We start from the raw sequence: 14,466 nt of genomic DNA, 5'->3' as shown, positions 1-14,466 counted from the left end.
GACAATAAGCATAACAAGCAGGAAGGTGTCAGAAGCACACCTTTGTGCCCTAAGACAGTGACATCACGTATCCACCTGTGCTGTGTTGAGAATTGATATTTGTATTAATTTAGTTTCCTGATGCTTTAACATAGAAAATGCAAGCATTGAGAAACTGTCATGCAGCCATATTCAAATAGGTACATGTTCTTTTATGCTGAGCATCGGGACCTGTGACCAGCATGTAACTGTGTTCAGCTGGAGGCGGTAAGGTGACAGGGAAGATGATGATTTGAATGACATGAATATAAATGACTTGAAGATGCTGGCACATAATTTGCTTCAACTGCTCTAAATGAAAAGCATCACATAAATCAACACCTTTAATGTCAGAAAGGGATGTGCTAAGGTGCACCAAGTCTTGCTGTTTTCCACCTGAAACCTGGCCTGCTCAATATTTGCCACTGAATAGATGTAATAATATGCAGTGCAGGAGGGAGAGGGGCACCTGGCAAAGTGCACATTCTCAGTTTGGATGCCAGTGTCTACAAGGCATCATGTCTACTGTTGCTCCCATACCAAAATGTCTTTATGTGGCAACACCATGTGGATGGCACAGAGAAAACTGCCCATGCAATTATGACTGACGGGATTAAACATTTAAAAATTAGTGTGCAGCTTCCAAGTTGCTTTGAAGAGCTAAAGGACGAATAAGAGACTACCATAAGGGCTAGTCTCCACAATGCTCTGCTCAGTCCTTTCCACTGATGTACCCTGAACTCACTCCTCAGCAGCAAGGTCCATTTTGGAACTGAGACCCAGGACACATCTCCAGCGAAGATCCTGAAACTTCCATTTCCTCACAGGATACCCCTGCTTTGTAAGTTACCCTTTGGAGTGAAAAATCACTTCAGAAGAGAACATTGTCTCTTAGGCCATGTTTTACCAAACACTTTACACAGATGCACACAACTTCCCCTGGCTGTGAAGATTTTCTAACCTTTCTAGTTTTAAAGCTTTCTATTAAACAACACTTCAGCAAGTGGGAATCCTACTTTCAAGTGGCAGTGCCAGTTTCCAGGGTGCTGTACTGTAATTTAATAATGCCAAGTACCAGCTTGAATTTTAAAGCGTGCTTTTAGCAGTTTGAACTGCATTTTCCAGAAGACTATTTCACTACAGATGCTCTGAGCTTGCTGTTACACAGTCAAAGAACCACACTTTTGAGAACATTTAAACATCACAACCAAATCACGACCATCTGATATCATCACAGTTGCTGTACCATGTCTAGCAAAAATAGATTAAGGAATGTCATATGATAATATGACAGAAATAATCCTACAATAATACTATTTTTGGAGAGGAGACATATACATTCTGAGCAGCTATCTATATAGTTTCCGCAGCAAGCATAGGTAAGCCAAGTTTATCCTGAGGATTTTTGTTGTTGAGTGATAGTTCCAACCAATCTTTTCTCATGTGTTTAATCCATGTTCTGCCACTCACGTTTAAATTATACCAACATTTTTATCTTAATCTTCATGCTTTTGTTTAGGTACCAGAATTCAGCTTTTCTCTTACTTTTTCTATAATTTCATTTCATTAAAGGTTCCTTTGTTGTTGCATTTATTTTTCTTTTTGACTTGTGTATTTTCATGCAAGCATTCCCTCTGGCAAGGCTCACTGGGAGATTTACTTCACCATATTTCCTTTCTACCACTTCCCAGGTTTTTACTATGGATTGTCTGTCCCTTTCCCATCTATCTGCTTTCTTTTTGAAATGTAGGAATCACACTGGAAGTACTGATTGAATAATAATAATGTGTATTCAGGGGGAACACGACAGGAATCCTAGACTCATTGCCTCTCTGCAATAATACATCAACTGCAACAATATATAAAAATATATAAATAATATGTAACACTTTCTATAAATATAGAAACCCATGTGGAAATACAAGACTGTTGCTAATTAGAATGGCCAAATATACAGCCCTAATGCTGGCAGAAGTGTCTAGCAGAAAGATATATAGGTGGGAACGAATACAAAGGACTTGTGACTTCCACTCCACCCTTTTCACTGGTGCTACCTATCCCACTTCTCAACAGCCCCTCCTATTAGCCTCCCTTCTCATCCCCTAGATGCAGCACTGGCAGTATCCATGTTCCCTGAACATCATCCACCCAGATCTCCTCCTGTTCCTGGAAATTCCATACCATTCACATGAGGCAACATACCTGTGTCCTAAGCCCAGATGAAGGCAGCCCAGAAAAAGGCAGGTCAGGAGTGATCAGGATCCACATCACAAAACTCCCAGCATGAAGAATGAAAGTTGGAATTAGACTATACCTGAACATACAGCTCAAAAGTTCTTGCTATTCCTCAGTTCCACAGCTGGGACACTGCTGAAGGAGCTGCCACAGCTGTTCCCCATCATCTGAAGGTGCTTTCTAGGCACAGCCTCATCTCCAGCTTCCTGGTCCTCATTTACATGGTGAATTCTCCAGCTGCTACTGAATGCAAATGACCCTATAAATCATGTCCAGGTAATCTTGCTTACCTTTTTGTGCCATTGCCAGGATGTAAGGGTCCTGCAGAGGCCAGGCAGTTGGCAGAGCACCTTTAAGCTTGGCCAAAGGGATTCGCCAGGGTGATGCTGAACATCAGCATGCTGGCTCTTTCACCAGGCCTTCTCAGTAGCACACTGAATTCAGATTTAGACTTTCCAAATGATGCATTGTAAATCACATATAGGCTTGGGTGACCCTCTCCCTCTCCCCCTCCCCCACTCAGAGAAGCAATTTCAACCAGCTTTGCATTTGCTGGCATTTTAGCAAGTATACTATACAAGTCACATTAATATAAGAGATGCTTTATCTTGTATCACAATCCTGTCAGACGCAAGAATAAACATTTTGCATATAATAAAAGATCAGTATCTAGTTTCCCTACTGTTTTCAGCAAGCTTCTTTGCTATAAGACTACAGCAATGCCTATTTTTCCAATTAATCAACATAAAGCATTAATGAAGAAAAATAAGCAGTTGCTGGTGCCCTACGCAGATTCATTAGCAAATATACTTGCGCAACCATGTTCAAGGGAGTTCAGGTTTCCAAGGTCTAGCCATATCAACCCTCCTTCAGCAAAACATCAACGCTAACTGTTTTGTGTGTTACAACTGTCAAGCCTGAGTGCAGGAGGACCATGCTGACATAAGGAGATCTCCAGGGCAAAGAGTGATTCTCTGCATCCTGGTTACAGGGACATCTGAGTGGAACTCCTCTGGGCTGCTCTTAGGGGGGTGGTAATGGACCATCCATGGCCCATCCTTGCCACTGCCATTTAATGCAGCCTCCCTCATTAGCTGTCAAAGTGAATTTCAGCTAAAATTCAGCTTCCCACAGGCAATGAAGGAAGGGCAGTAGCATTTACTCCAGGCTGTATGGCAATAAAAATAATTCAGAAATACATATTTCTGAAGCTTTCCCTCTTAGAAGAAGTAAACTAAGCTCTTTTGAGAGTTTCAGTCAAAGCATACATTCTCCATCCATAATTGAATATGGGCTTCGGGTTTACTGAGCTGCTCAAAGTGCTTTGTTTCTCACTGGTTGAGCACCAGCCGGCACCAGCACTTAGCTCTGTTGGAGCAGTCGCCTGGGTTAGCTGCCGACCCTGACTGCCCTGTCAGCCTGGGTCTCTGGTCACGCAAGGTTTTGTGTAACGGACCACATGCAACACATGTGAAATATTTACCATAATGATATTTACAAGCAGTCTGGCTCCCAGGAGAGACTGAAAGCCTGAATGCCATATCAAAGTGTAGTGTAGCGTGTTGGGATTTTTTTTTGACTGCGTTCAAAAAGTTTGGAGCCAGACAAAAAAAACCCCTGTTTTGCTGGGGTCACTAGCCACAAGAAATACCCAAACATTTCTAGTGAGAGTCAGGGAAAAAAGCGACTGAGCAGAAGCAATGCTTACCAGCAGAAAGCCTGTCTACTTGCAGCAGGCTTTGCCAAGCCCTGTGCCACCTCTCTCTGCTGCCATCTTGTTTGTTCCATCCCTGAAGCTGCATACTGTCGGTTCATTGAGGCAGCGGGGGGTAGTTATAAATGTATAATGAATGCTTTTACAGGTCTCTGGCAGGCAGGGTGCCTGCTGTTTGCGAGCCTGTGCAGTGATGTTATGGCCGGGGCAAGATGCCATTAGACTAATGGAGAGAGAAAGTGCTGTGGGAGGTGGGAGTGGGGTGATGCGGGGGGCAGGGGCAGGCAGGAGCAAGGCTGGTGGCACTATGGCCGCAGGGCATCCAGCAGCCCAAACCGCAAAAGCGGGTGGCTGAAAGTTTCTACTTCATCTGGAACTTAAACCCTATGGAAAATGTGAAAATGTAACTTTTTTGCCAGAGCTTTTGCTGGTGATGGATGTGCAGCTCTGGAGGAATGTTGGGTGCTGGTCACAGGAGGCACCTTGACATCCATGCTACAAGTGCGGTAGGGCATCATGCTTCTTGGCTTCATGAATCACCATCTTTAAAAGGTGGTATGTTACTGTGTTTAGGTAGAGGGCAAATACAGCCTATGACTGTGGTCTGTAGCTGGCTTCCTGTTTCCAAAACACATTTTAATAAATACTTTACTCAAACACATATTCAGACGGTTCAACAGTCTCTTCAGGGTATGTTCAGGTACTTTCTATTTCTTGACTTTCCCCTCAAGTCTAAGCAATGCCTCTATCTAGCCAGCCACACTGGTAACACTACATTGAAATGAATGTTTTGGGTTTTCTCTGCTTGCCCTGTTTAAGGTTTGTCTGCAGCACACATTTTCCATGGAAGTTCCCAAGAACTGATCTTGTGAGCCATAGTAGAACATGATACTGTTAGTGTCACCTTGGCTAGCCTGATGAATCTGCAGCACCCTAAGCACTGATGATCAGCTACTGAATTTTCTCCAAGAAATGGGCCATGTTGGCTATTGACTACGCCTCCAGAATCTGGGCTTAGAGCATCTTTCAGGTTACACCAGGGTGGTTGCTGAGCTTTGTTCAATGCCTCTATGTACCTCTTAAATACCTTGCAGTATAAATATCTGAAATACGAGTTATCATCTCCTCAACAATCAAAGACTGTGTGTGGGGAGAACAACACAGTACATTAACCTGGCAGAATCCAAAGCCGCTGAAGCCTTTATGGTGATATTTGCACAGTAAAAAGTTTGTAAGAAAAACAGCTACATCTGCAGGAGACAACGCAGGTCTGGGAATTAAGAAATCATGTTTTCTGACCTCTGATTTTGTTGTGTTTCAAGGTTAAGAAGCTACATTTGTCTAACATGGGGGATAACAACTCTAACTACTCCCATGGGACACTGGGAGAATCTCTTTAATGATTACCTCGTGCATCAAATGTGTCAAACTATCCATGAACAGTAAGTGTCCTGATTTATCCCAGGTATGGCTAGACATGAATACAAGTGAGATCTCTGGGAAGTCCAGATGCTTAACACTGAAAATATTGCTTTGTTTTACACAGCTGAAGTTCAGGATTCATAAGGCAGATGTATCTGTCTTTGAGCTGCTAAGCTGTTAAGTATGGCCATAACAACAATCCTTGCTTTTTCCCGTAAGTATTCTTAATAGTATTCAAGGGCCATCTAGGCCTCATACAAGAGCGACGAAGCAGTGTGTGCTAATTCCTGGCTGCCTGTTTTGCTAAAGATGAGTAAGACTCACTTACTTTCCACGGAGTGTTTTACCGTGGCAACAGATTATCCATTTTTTTAAGGAATAAATGTGTAAATTCATGAAAACTGTGTCTTGCCAGCCACGACTATAATATACCCTGCCCACAATAAATCCTGTTCTGGCACATGTTGGCAGAGGCTTGTTCACAGGCATCTTCCCAAACTTTGGCAGGTCAGAAGAGAGACATTCAGCCTGTAATGAAGAGTGAAACCTATATAAAACCTCACTGGCCAATCTTGTCCTTGCTCTGTTCTACCCCGTCAGTGGTGAGACATCATCGCGTTGGACATCATTCAGCTCTATCGCATTGCCCCTTGGGACACCTTTATACAAACCCAATGGCAAAGGTGTGCTGGAAATCGGGTCCAGTGGCACCCAATGCAGAGGCTCTGAGCCTGGGCTGCAGGCTTGCAGACTTCATCTCCCTCCCTTGTGGCAGTAATTTTAAGTAATAGAGTCTTATCAGTTAAATTTTTTTAGCAATTTATCTTTTGCATCCATGCCAATTTTATAATCTTACTTCTATACGTAGCTCTTAGACTCACAGCAAGGATTGCATATACAGGTAAAACTCTCCCTGATCTTTCTCTTACGACTGCTTTAACCAGTGCACATGATTATTTAAAGCAAATATCTGCATGAGAAAAGGTGAAAATGAATCATAAAGAGAATAGTGTAAAGGATATTTGACTTGGAAATCAGTAGACAGGCTTTGTGAAACACTTAACCACTTGCTACATTGAACCTTGATCTGTTGATCTCGTTGTTTCCACCTATCTTTTCCCTGATATTATTTGCATATAACCTCTCTTTCTAGTCATACTTAGTAAGCCAAAAAACCCCAGTGTTTGCCCTTGAAGATAAGGGAGTGTTACCATGAGCCCTTGCTTTGGATAGATTACAAATGCATAGCTGTTTGCAAAGAGCATTTCTCCAGTGCAGTGTTCCTACATTTTATTGATTCACGTGAGTAATAGAAACTTTAAGCAGAATGTCATTCTTGCTGCAGTGAAATTTAACAGCTTGATGCACTACCATCTGTTTTAGGGAAAATAAGCATCAAGCTGATGTTAGGGTTTAAGGCTATAATAATACTTCAAATTGCACAGCAAAACTGATGGCAGATTTATTCTTTGAATAGATTGATCTCTTTTGGAGGTGCTATATGACAAGAAGAATGGACAGAATTATTCAGTATCTTAAGCAGGAAAGACAGGAAATTTGGTACAGTAGAAGAAAGGAAAGCAGAGGATGCTTGACAACATAGTCAGCAGAAGAATCAAGGGGAATATGAGCACATCAGCTTTGTCTGCTGAAGGCAACATGGCAAGCAAGGACAGTAGCTGGTGGACTGTGAAATCAAACTGCCAGAAGCTCTTGATACAACTGTACCACAGCGGCTGTTCTGAAACTCCTGCTGCCTTCCCAAAACCACTCTCATTCTCCCTGTGCTTTTTACTAAATCTCTATTACATGTTTTCTGGGATGGGGAGCCTCTATGGCAAGTAATTCTTCCATCTGGCATGTGCAGCATCAGCACTATGTTCATAACCACTAATATTTCTACAAATGATAAATTTAATAACAACAGTACTGATTGCTTTTATTTTCTCACTGGTATCCTCTCTTTCACCATGACCAAAAAACATTTAAATAAAAGCTTGAATGTCTTCCTTTTGCTTCCTGAGCTTTCACAATATAAATTTTTCCTGCTCCCATTTCAATCAAGGACAACATTCTCCTTCAGTGAGATGATCTAAGCAATAAAAATCATACGAACAAGGGTCTACTTACTTAGACAAAAGTCGAATCTGGGAAGTTTAGAAAGTTCCTGCAGCGGATAACTATTGGCTGAGTTAACTGCTGCTACAGTGCTACAGTGCCTACAGCCGTCAGTGAAAAGGTATTTCTAGTATGGGAGAGGAAGAGTGGATACCATCCTGCCTGTGTCAGAGAGCAGAACTTGCAATTCCCAGGTGTCCCAGAAAGCCTTCAGCATGGGAACAGCTGCCCTGCCCACCTGCAAAGTTTCATGACCAGCCTCCCAGACTAGGTGCTAAATTGCCTCTGCACATCCTCATTATACTTCACTATTTAACATGTTAAGAAATGTAGCTAAGAAAATCTTGTTCCCAAATGTTATTTATTCTCCATGATTCTGCAGATGCTTCTTCAAGAAAACGAAACAGATTTAGGACGGCTTCAATATTTTCCCTTCCTCTATTTTTTTTTTCCCTGTTGCTTTTCCTTCATTATTTTGTTAGAAAGCAGCATATGGGGATGGATCCCAGTGTATTACACCATGTTAAATGGTGCAAAGGAAAATATAAGTCAACCAGGGTATTATTTTTAACATCTATGCTACACCTAGGCATTAAAAGAGTTAAACAGTGGAACGTCCTACTTCACTTGTTGAGAGCTAATGATGCTTGTAAACAGTGTTTTCCTCCTACCATTTGTTATCATCAACGACTGGACATCCCTGTTTATATTCATGAAAATGAATATATATTAGTTTTATATTTCTATGCACGAAAAATTATTAACCTATAATGGGAGTTCTTGGTTCTTCTTTAAATGAAGAATTAATGAAAAATCTTTCAACTGTTCTAGTCTGAATCTACCCAGAAATGAAAGCATCACAGAAAAGACTATTCATAAATGAAATGGTAGTAAAAAAGGAAAATACCTTGCAATGCGAACAGCTTTTATTAGCACTTTTCTTCTGTTTTGAGTAAGTGCTAAAATTATGTGCTATATTGTAAACATAGCATATCTGCCTGAATGCAATCTGCTAATATGAGCAGACATTCCCATGTCGCAGGCTTAAATTACAAGCTAAAGAGTTTTTCAATTACTTTATTACCCATTAGGGAAAATGTAACCCATAAATGTTATAAAAATGTTAAAAATTGTTCTTTAAAAGTCAATGTTTCAGTAGGAATCTGAAGGTGGAAGTGCTGATGACCTAATTGGTGCTTTGGACTTGTGCTTGGTTACTGCGTGGTTACAAGGATGAACTAGTCTGAGTTGTGAAACCCGACAGCTACTGAGATTTTGAATCTTTCAATCCTGTAAGGAGTAAGCAAGATAAATAGTGGAACCACAACCTTGGTCTTCAGGAGAGAAGATGATGGCTTGTTCAGGGATATGTTTGGCAGGATCTCACAAGAGACTGCACTGGAGAGCAAGGGGACCCAGTAGAGTTTGTTGACCTTCAAAAGCATTCTCATCAGACCGCAAGACCAAGTGTGGCAGGCGCCCCGCATGCGTGAATGGGGCTCTCCTGCCTGAGTTCAGCCAGTAAGCAAGCACACAGATGGTGGAGAGTACTTGCCACCCAGGAGCAACATAGAAACACTACTTGAGTGAGCATGGAAGGATTTAATAAAGCCAAAGCTCAGGAGGAGTTAAAGCTCATACAGGATTTGAAATGCAACAAGAGGGGCTTCTATAAGTACATAGACAGTGAAAAAAAATGTGATCCTTCTGCTCAGGGAGGTAGGTGACTGACTTAGTAGTAGGGTGTTTCAGACGGAGCTGGAGAAGCAGGCTGATGGGAACCTTTAAGTTCTACCAAGGCCCAAGTAAGTCCTGCATCGAGGGCCAAATAACCCCATGCAACAGTACAGGCTCAGCCCCAACAGGAGAGCAAGCAGCTTTGCAAGAAAGGACCTAGGGGTATCAGAGGACAAGAAGTGGAACATGTCAGCCATGAGCTCTTACAGCAAAGAATGCCAACGACATTGTGGGCTGCACCAGTAAGCATATCTAGCAGGCTGATGGAAGCAACTGATCCCTTGTTTGGCATGTGTAAGATTGCATCTTGGTGCGAGGCTGCATCTGGAGCACCATGTTCAGTTTCGGGCTCCCCAGTGAAAGAAAGATACAGACATACTGGAGCAAGTCCAGCCCTCGACTTGCAGCCAAGGCTGGCATCAGCATTCACAACTCAAACTAGTTCATCCTGTTAGTCAGACTCAAGTAACTCACAATTAACTGAGTAAAACATAGCAGCTCATGATATACAGACCAGGTAAGAGGCCTTAATACTTTGTGGATATGGAAGAAAAATTACATGATGGAGAACAGAGTACAGTTTTTCTTAATTAGGATGAGAGAACTGGAATAGAAAATGATTTATCAACCTGCCCCTTTAGTGCACCAATGCAACAACTTAATGCTTGAACGAAATACTTCGGGGAAAAAAAAGGAGAGATACTGATCAACTGCCAGGTTCTTACTTGAAAACCCATATGTTCATTAAATGTTTGTTTGCATTGGTGTGGCAGCAAGCAAACGTGAGTGTCAGTGACCTGGAGGAGAGAGCTGTAGTGCCAGAACTCCAATTTCAGTGGGATACAGTTCCCTGACTACTTCTCATATTAACAATGACAAAAGGATAGCTTCTGCTTAGGGACACCACCTAGCTCACTTACATGCATCAAAGCTTTAAATAAAGATTTGTATCCTAGGATTTCATGAAAATATTGAGGACATTATACTAAAATACACTTTAATAAACACAAAATATTTTCCTTCTGCCATCAATAAACGTATTAACAGGGTTTATACAGACACATTTAACATTTATACAAATTAATCTACATATGTTCTTATTTCTCAGCTCTATTTTTTCTACAACGTTTGCATCATGCTGTAACATGTCCAAGTTTTTACAATGTAAAATTAGACAAAGCTCCCAAAATTGTATTATAGAAGTTGAACATGCAGTTGTATCAACTGTTTTTCCATATCTACAGATCTTCAGCATCTTCTTCTAATTTAAAAGCTGTGAATTTATGTGAGTGCTGGGTATATCACTCCTCTGAAAGATGTCACCAACATCTTCCCACTCCTATCTTCTGTCAAAAATCTTCCATCCAATCATCTAAGAGCTTAAAGCCAGTAAGAGTGCAGTATCCAGTTTAGGTGCAGGCATGTGACAAACCCTTTTCTAGCTCTGTCGCTACCCCTACCCTACTTTTCATGCACATCCCTCAACTACAGGCCTGTCAGCATAGGGACCTGCCTTACTTCCTCTAGCTAGACACTGCAAAAAAGACGACGCAATTTGTTTCTCACAGGCTGAATGCATTGCCTCAGACTCTCCTGATCTGATCATGACAGACAAACAACAAACTCTGCTGTCTGCTACATCTCCCCATGATATTATAGCTATAATTTCTTAACGTACTAACCCTGTGTTCAAGGCTCCAAGTGCTAGAAGCCTAGAGGACCAATAATGCACATCACTGCTCCAGCCTAAATGCCTGAATTCATTCAGTACTTTTCCATAAAATTTGGGTGGATCAATTTGGAGTTGGCAGTTCTGTGGCATTCTGCCTGTGCTGTAATTCTGCTACCTCTCCTGCTGGTATCTGTAATTTTTCCCTATTTCTTCAGTTGCCCACTGAAGCTGCTCTGGCTGGACATCTTCTCAACTTCTTGAAAGTTTCTGTTGGCAGTGGATTCTTTCTCTTTGGATGCCAATACTGTCATTGTGATATCACTACTGCTGAAAGAAATGCCTGACCTACCATGAGGTAACAGCCAGAGCCAGACCCTGAGTTTATGAATGCCCTGTATTCATTTCTCCGCAATATCTGTGCTACAGCCTGATGTAAGCCAGATAAAAATCTGTATTTGCTGGATCTCTGCAAAAAAACTAATGTGCAGGATTCCCTAACTGGGAACTTCTGTGGTAATGCAGTGCCCTGCAACACTGCAGTGCAGGATGCTCAGCGTGGGTATTACTGTGAAGAGAGCCTGCAAGAAAAAGTACAAATGGCCTAGGAACACAGCCAAAGCTCCAGCCTCTCTCCTGCCCTCTTCCCTTGTTGACCAGTGTCTTCCTCCTCCCAAATGAAAAAAGATGAGCTTAGCATGAACCTGTACGAATGCTGCCCTACTCAGAAATTCAGCATTCAAGTGATGACTCTTGGCACAAACCTGAGTCTCACAGAAGAGGCAAGAAGTTCACTATTGTCAATAAGGTCCACTGGAAGACATTAAGTGTGCATTACCTGCAGACTGTATATAATCAAAGGATGGGTGTCATAAAGGTCCCTAGCTTCTCTACAGACTCCTCAATGGAACAAAATATGTTCAAGCCACAACATTTCTGCATGTGCAGCCCAGTGACAGAAAGTGAGAAACAAATAAAATAATAAAAGGCAGTCCAGTTCAATTTTCTTTTGAGGAAGAAACAATTGAAAGCAGACAGCTGCTCAAAAATCCCAATACACAAAAGGGCTACCATGAACAAGGTGCATGAAAGGCAGCTGGAATCTGGGACATGCAATATAAAATACCAGGCAATATATTAAAACTTGATCCTGAATAAAAATACTTCATAATCTAGAAGCTGTATCAAATCTGCAACCACTCTTCACAGTGGATCAAATCTGATCTGTCAGATGATCACAGCCTTCCAGTATCTGAAGGGGGTCTATAAGGATGCTGGGGAGGGACTCTTCCTTAGGGACTGTAGTGGTAGGACAAGGGGTAATGGGTTCAAACTTAAACAGGGGAAGTTTAGATTAGATATAAGGAAGAAGTTCTTTACAGTGAGGGTGGTGAAGCACTGGAATGGGTTGCCCAGGGAGGTTGTGGATGCTCCATCCCTGGCGGTGTTCAAGGCCAGGTTGGACAGAGCCTTGGACCACATGGTTTAGGGCAAGGTGTCCCTGCCCATGGCAGGGTGGTTGGAACTAGATGATCTTACGGTCCTTTCCAACCCTTACTATTCTATGATTCTATGATTCCATGATTTGGCTGTACACAAATCGAGCACAACTACTAGTGAAACCTCCCCATTATTGTCAAGATTAGCTAATTCTTCTTGACACTGCCAATAGATTATATGCAACAGAAATACTGTACATTTTATAAGCCCTCCTCTACATTGTGTATTGATAGAAACTAGGTTAATGATGGTAACTACACTACTACCTACTGTTCTAATAAATACATCTTCTCTTTCTGCCTTCTAGCACCAGCTTCTGTCTGTCACAAACTTTGCAAAAGGTCTGAATTAGGAATTCACAGAACTAGAGGTCATACTAAAATTAACGAATAGGTCCACATTCAACAATGAGACAGAATAGATATCCTTCTGTTTTCACCTTTATGTACATACCAGCAATAAATTTCACCTGTTCAGCATTCTGGCAATAGAAACAGTTACGGCAAAAACTAACACCTCTAAATCCTCAGTAGCTCTCACTAAAAATTAAAAAAACCAAACAACAAACATCAGGAAACTAAAGAAATTCATCTAGTTGCTGGTCCTGTGGTTTTCCTTTTCTGAGGAGATGCCCCAGGGTTACATGAAATGCAGAATTAATGACTATCTCAGTGATTTCTGAACAGCACAGGTCTTGAGTGAAAAAGCCTACTTCCCAAATGTTCCTTTGACTTCCTGAGAAGGCTGTCAGTCTAAACAGGAGCAAGATTCTCATTTGAGAAAATACATCTATAATTTATAGACTAAGTTTTCTTCTTGGTTGGTGATGTTGGTTTTGTTTTGTTTGTTGGTTTGTGGGTTTTGTTTTGTTTTGCTTTTTTTTAAGAATACACATTTGAGGAGCAAATCTGATCTGAAGTGATTATTAAAATTCAAATAGAAAATACAAATGTAAGTAACAGCTTGAGTTTAAACAGTAGGCAAACAAGAGATTTGAAAATTTCTAAAGACATGTAGTCTTGCCATTTTTTCCAAAATAGTGAGGCAAATAGCCATGAAAAAATAAAAAAAAAAAAAAAAAAAAAAGGAAGAAATGTTAATAATTCACTACAGCAACTAGCTCATTAGTAATGATGAAAATGTGCCTGGGAAAGATTTACTTCATCATGTAAAAACAACCACAGAAACCCTTAAATTAACTTCCAAAGAAAAAAAAATCAGTGCCTAAGGTTGCCACGAGAGTACCACTGTTCTGCCCTTGCAGTTCTTATGTAAGATTTTGCGTGAACTGCAAAACATGCCTCTGAAACTGCTGTTTCCTGTAGGAATCAGGAAATCTATGGAAGATCTGAATTGGCAGGAGGTTTGGAACTAGAATGATCTTAAGGTCCTTTCCAACCCTAACCATTCTATGATTCTATGATTCTACGGTATTAACATCTACAGTCTCACTTAGTCCTGGATCATTTTACATTACAGGCATTCCAGTTTAATTCTTTTGTACCATCACACGGCTGACTGGATTTGGCCCCAAGAAATCCTCTTTCTGCTTGGTGCAGTTTTAATTTAAAAGCTATTTTTATATTTCATAATGTAACAATCTAAACAGAAAGGATGCAACATCTATAACGGATTCAGTGAAAATCAGCTCTTGTTGAAATAATGACTACCATTGTCAGAACATTGTGGATCATCTTTTCTCAAAGAAGGCAATAGACAGCTCAGTAATTCTTTTAATATGTGACTTTCCCAGGTGGACTCCAGGGAGAAGGCACTTCATACCCACGAACAGCCTGCAACTTCTTTTGCTTCTTCTCAAGCTGCTCTCTCATCTCTACCTTTTCCTGAGAACAAAAAAATGTGTCAAGAAACCCCAAATCAAACCCAAACAAAATCCCCTCAAAAAAACCCCAACAGAAAAGTTGCAATTATTGTTATCCCTTTCAGGTGTAAAATGTAAAGTTAACATGCAATGCAGATTTACCTTTTGGAGCTTAGCACACCCCTTTCAGGGATTCAGTCACACATGGCACAATGCAACATGAGAGGCTGC

The 14,466-nt window shown here is 41.2% G+C and overlaps 1 protein-coding gene across 7 annotated transcripts in view; it reads right to left on the bottom strand.

Moving 5' to 3' along the window:
• Positions 1-14,466, bottom strand: part of MAP9 (microtubule associated protein 9) — a 155,762-nt gene that overhangs the window by 123,017 nt on the left and 18,279 nt on the right. The window contains exon 11 of one of the 7 annotated variants that reach the window (XM_030492205.1): positions 14,129-14,257. The exons of the other annotated variants lie outside the window; for them this stretch is intronic. Within the exon in view, the coding sequence (XP_030348065.1) occupies positions 14,147-14,257 (111 nt within the window). The 3' untranslated portion in view covers positions 14,129-14,146. Of the gene's footprint in view, positions 1-14,128; positions 14,258-14,466 lie in introns of those variants that run through there. 7 annotated transcript variants of the gene reach the window in all.

The sequence above is a fragment of the Strigops habroptila genome, chromosome 7, assembly GCF_004027225.2.
Source record: "Strigops habroptila isolate Jane chromosome 7, bStrHab1.2.pri, whole genome shotgun sequence".
NCBI lineage: Eukaryota > Metazoa > Chordata > Aves > Psittaciformes > Psittacidae > Strigops > Strigops habroptila.
This window is presented reverse-complemented; position numbering and strand designations above follow the sequence as displayed.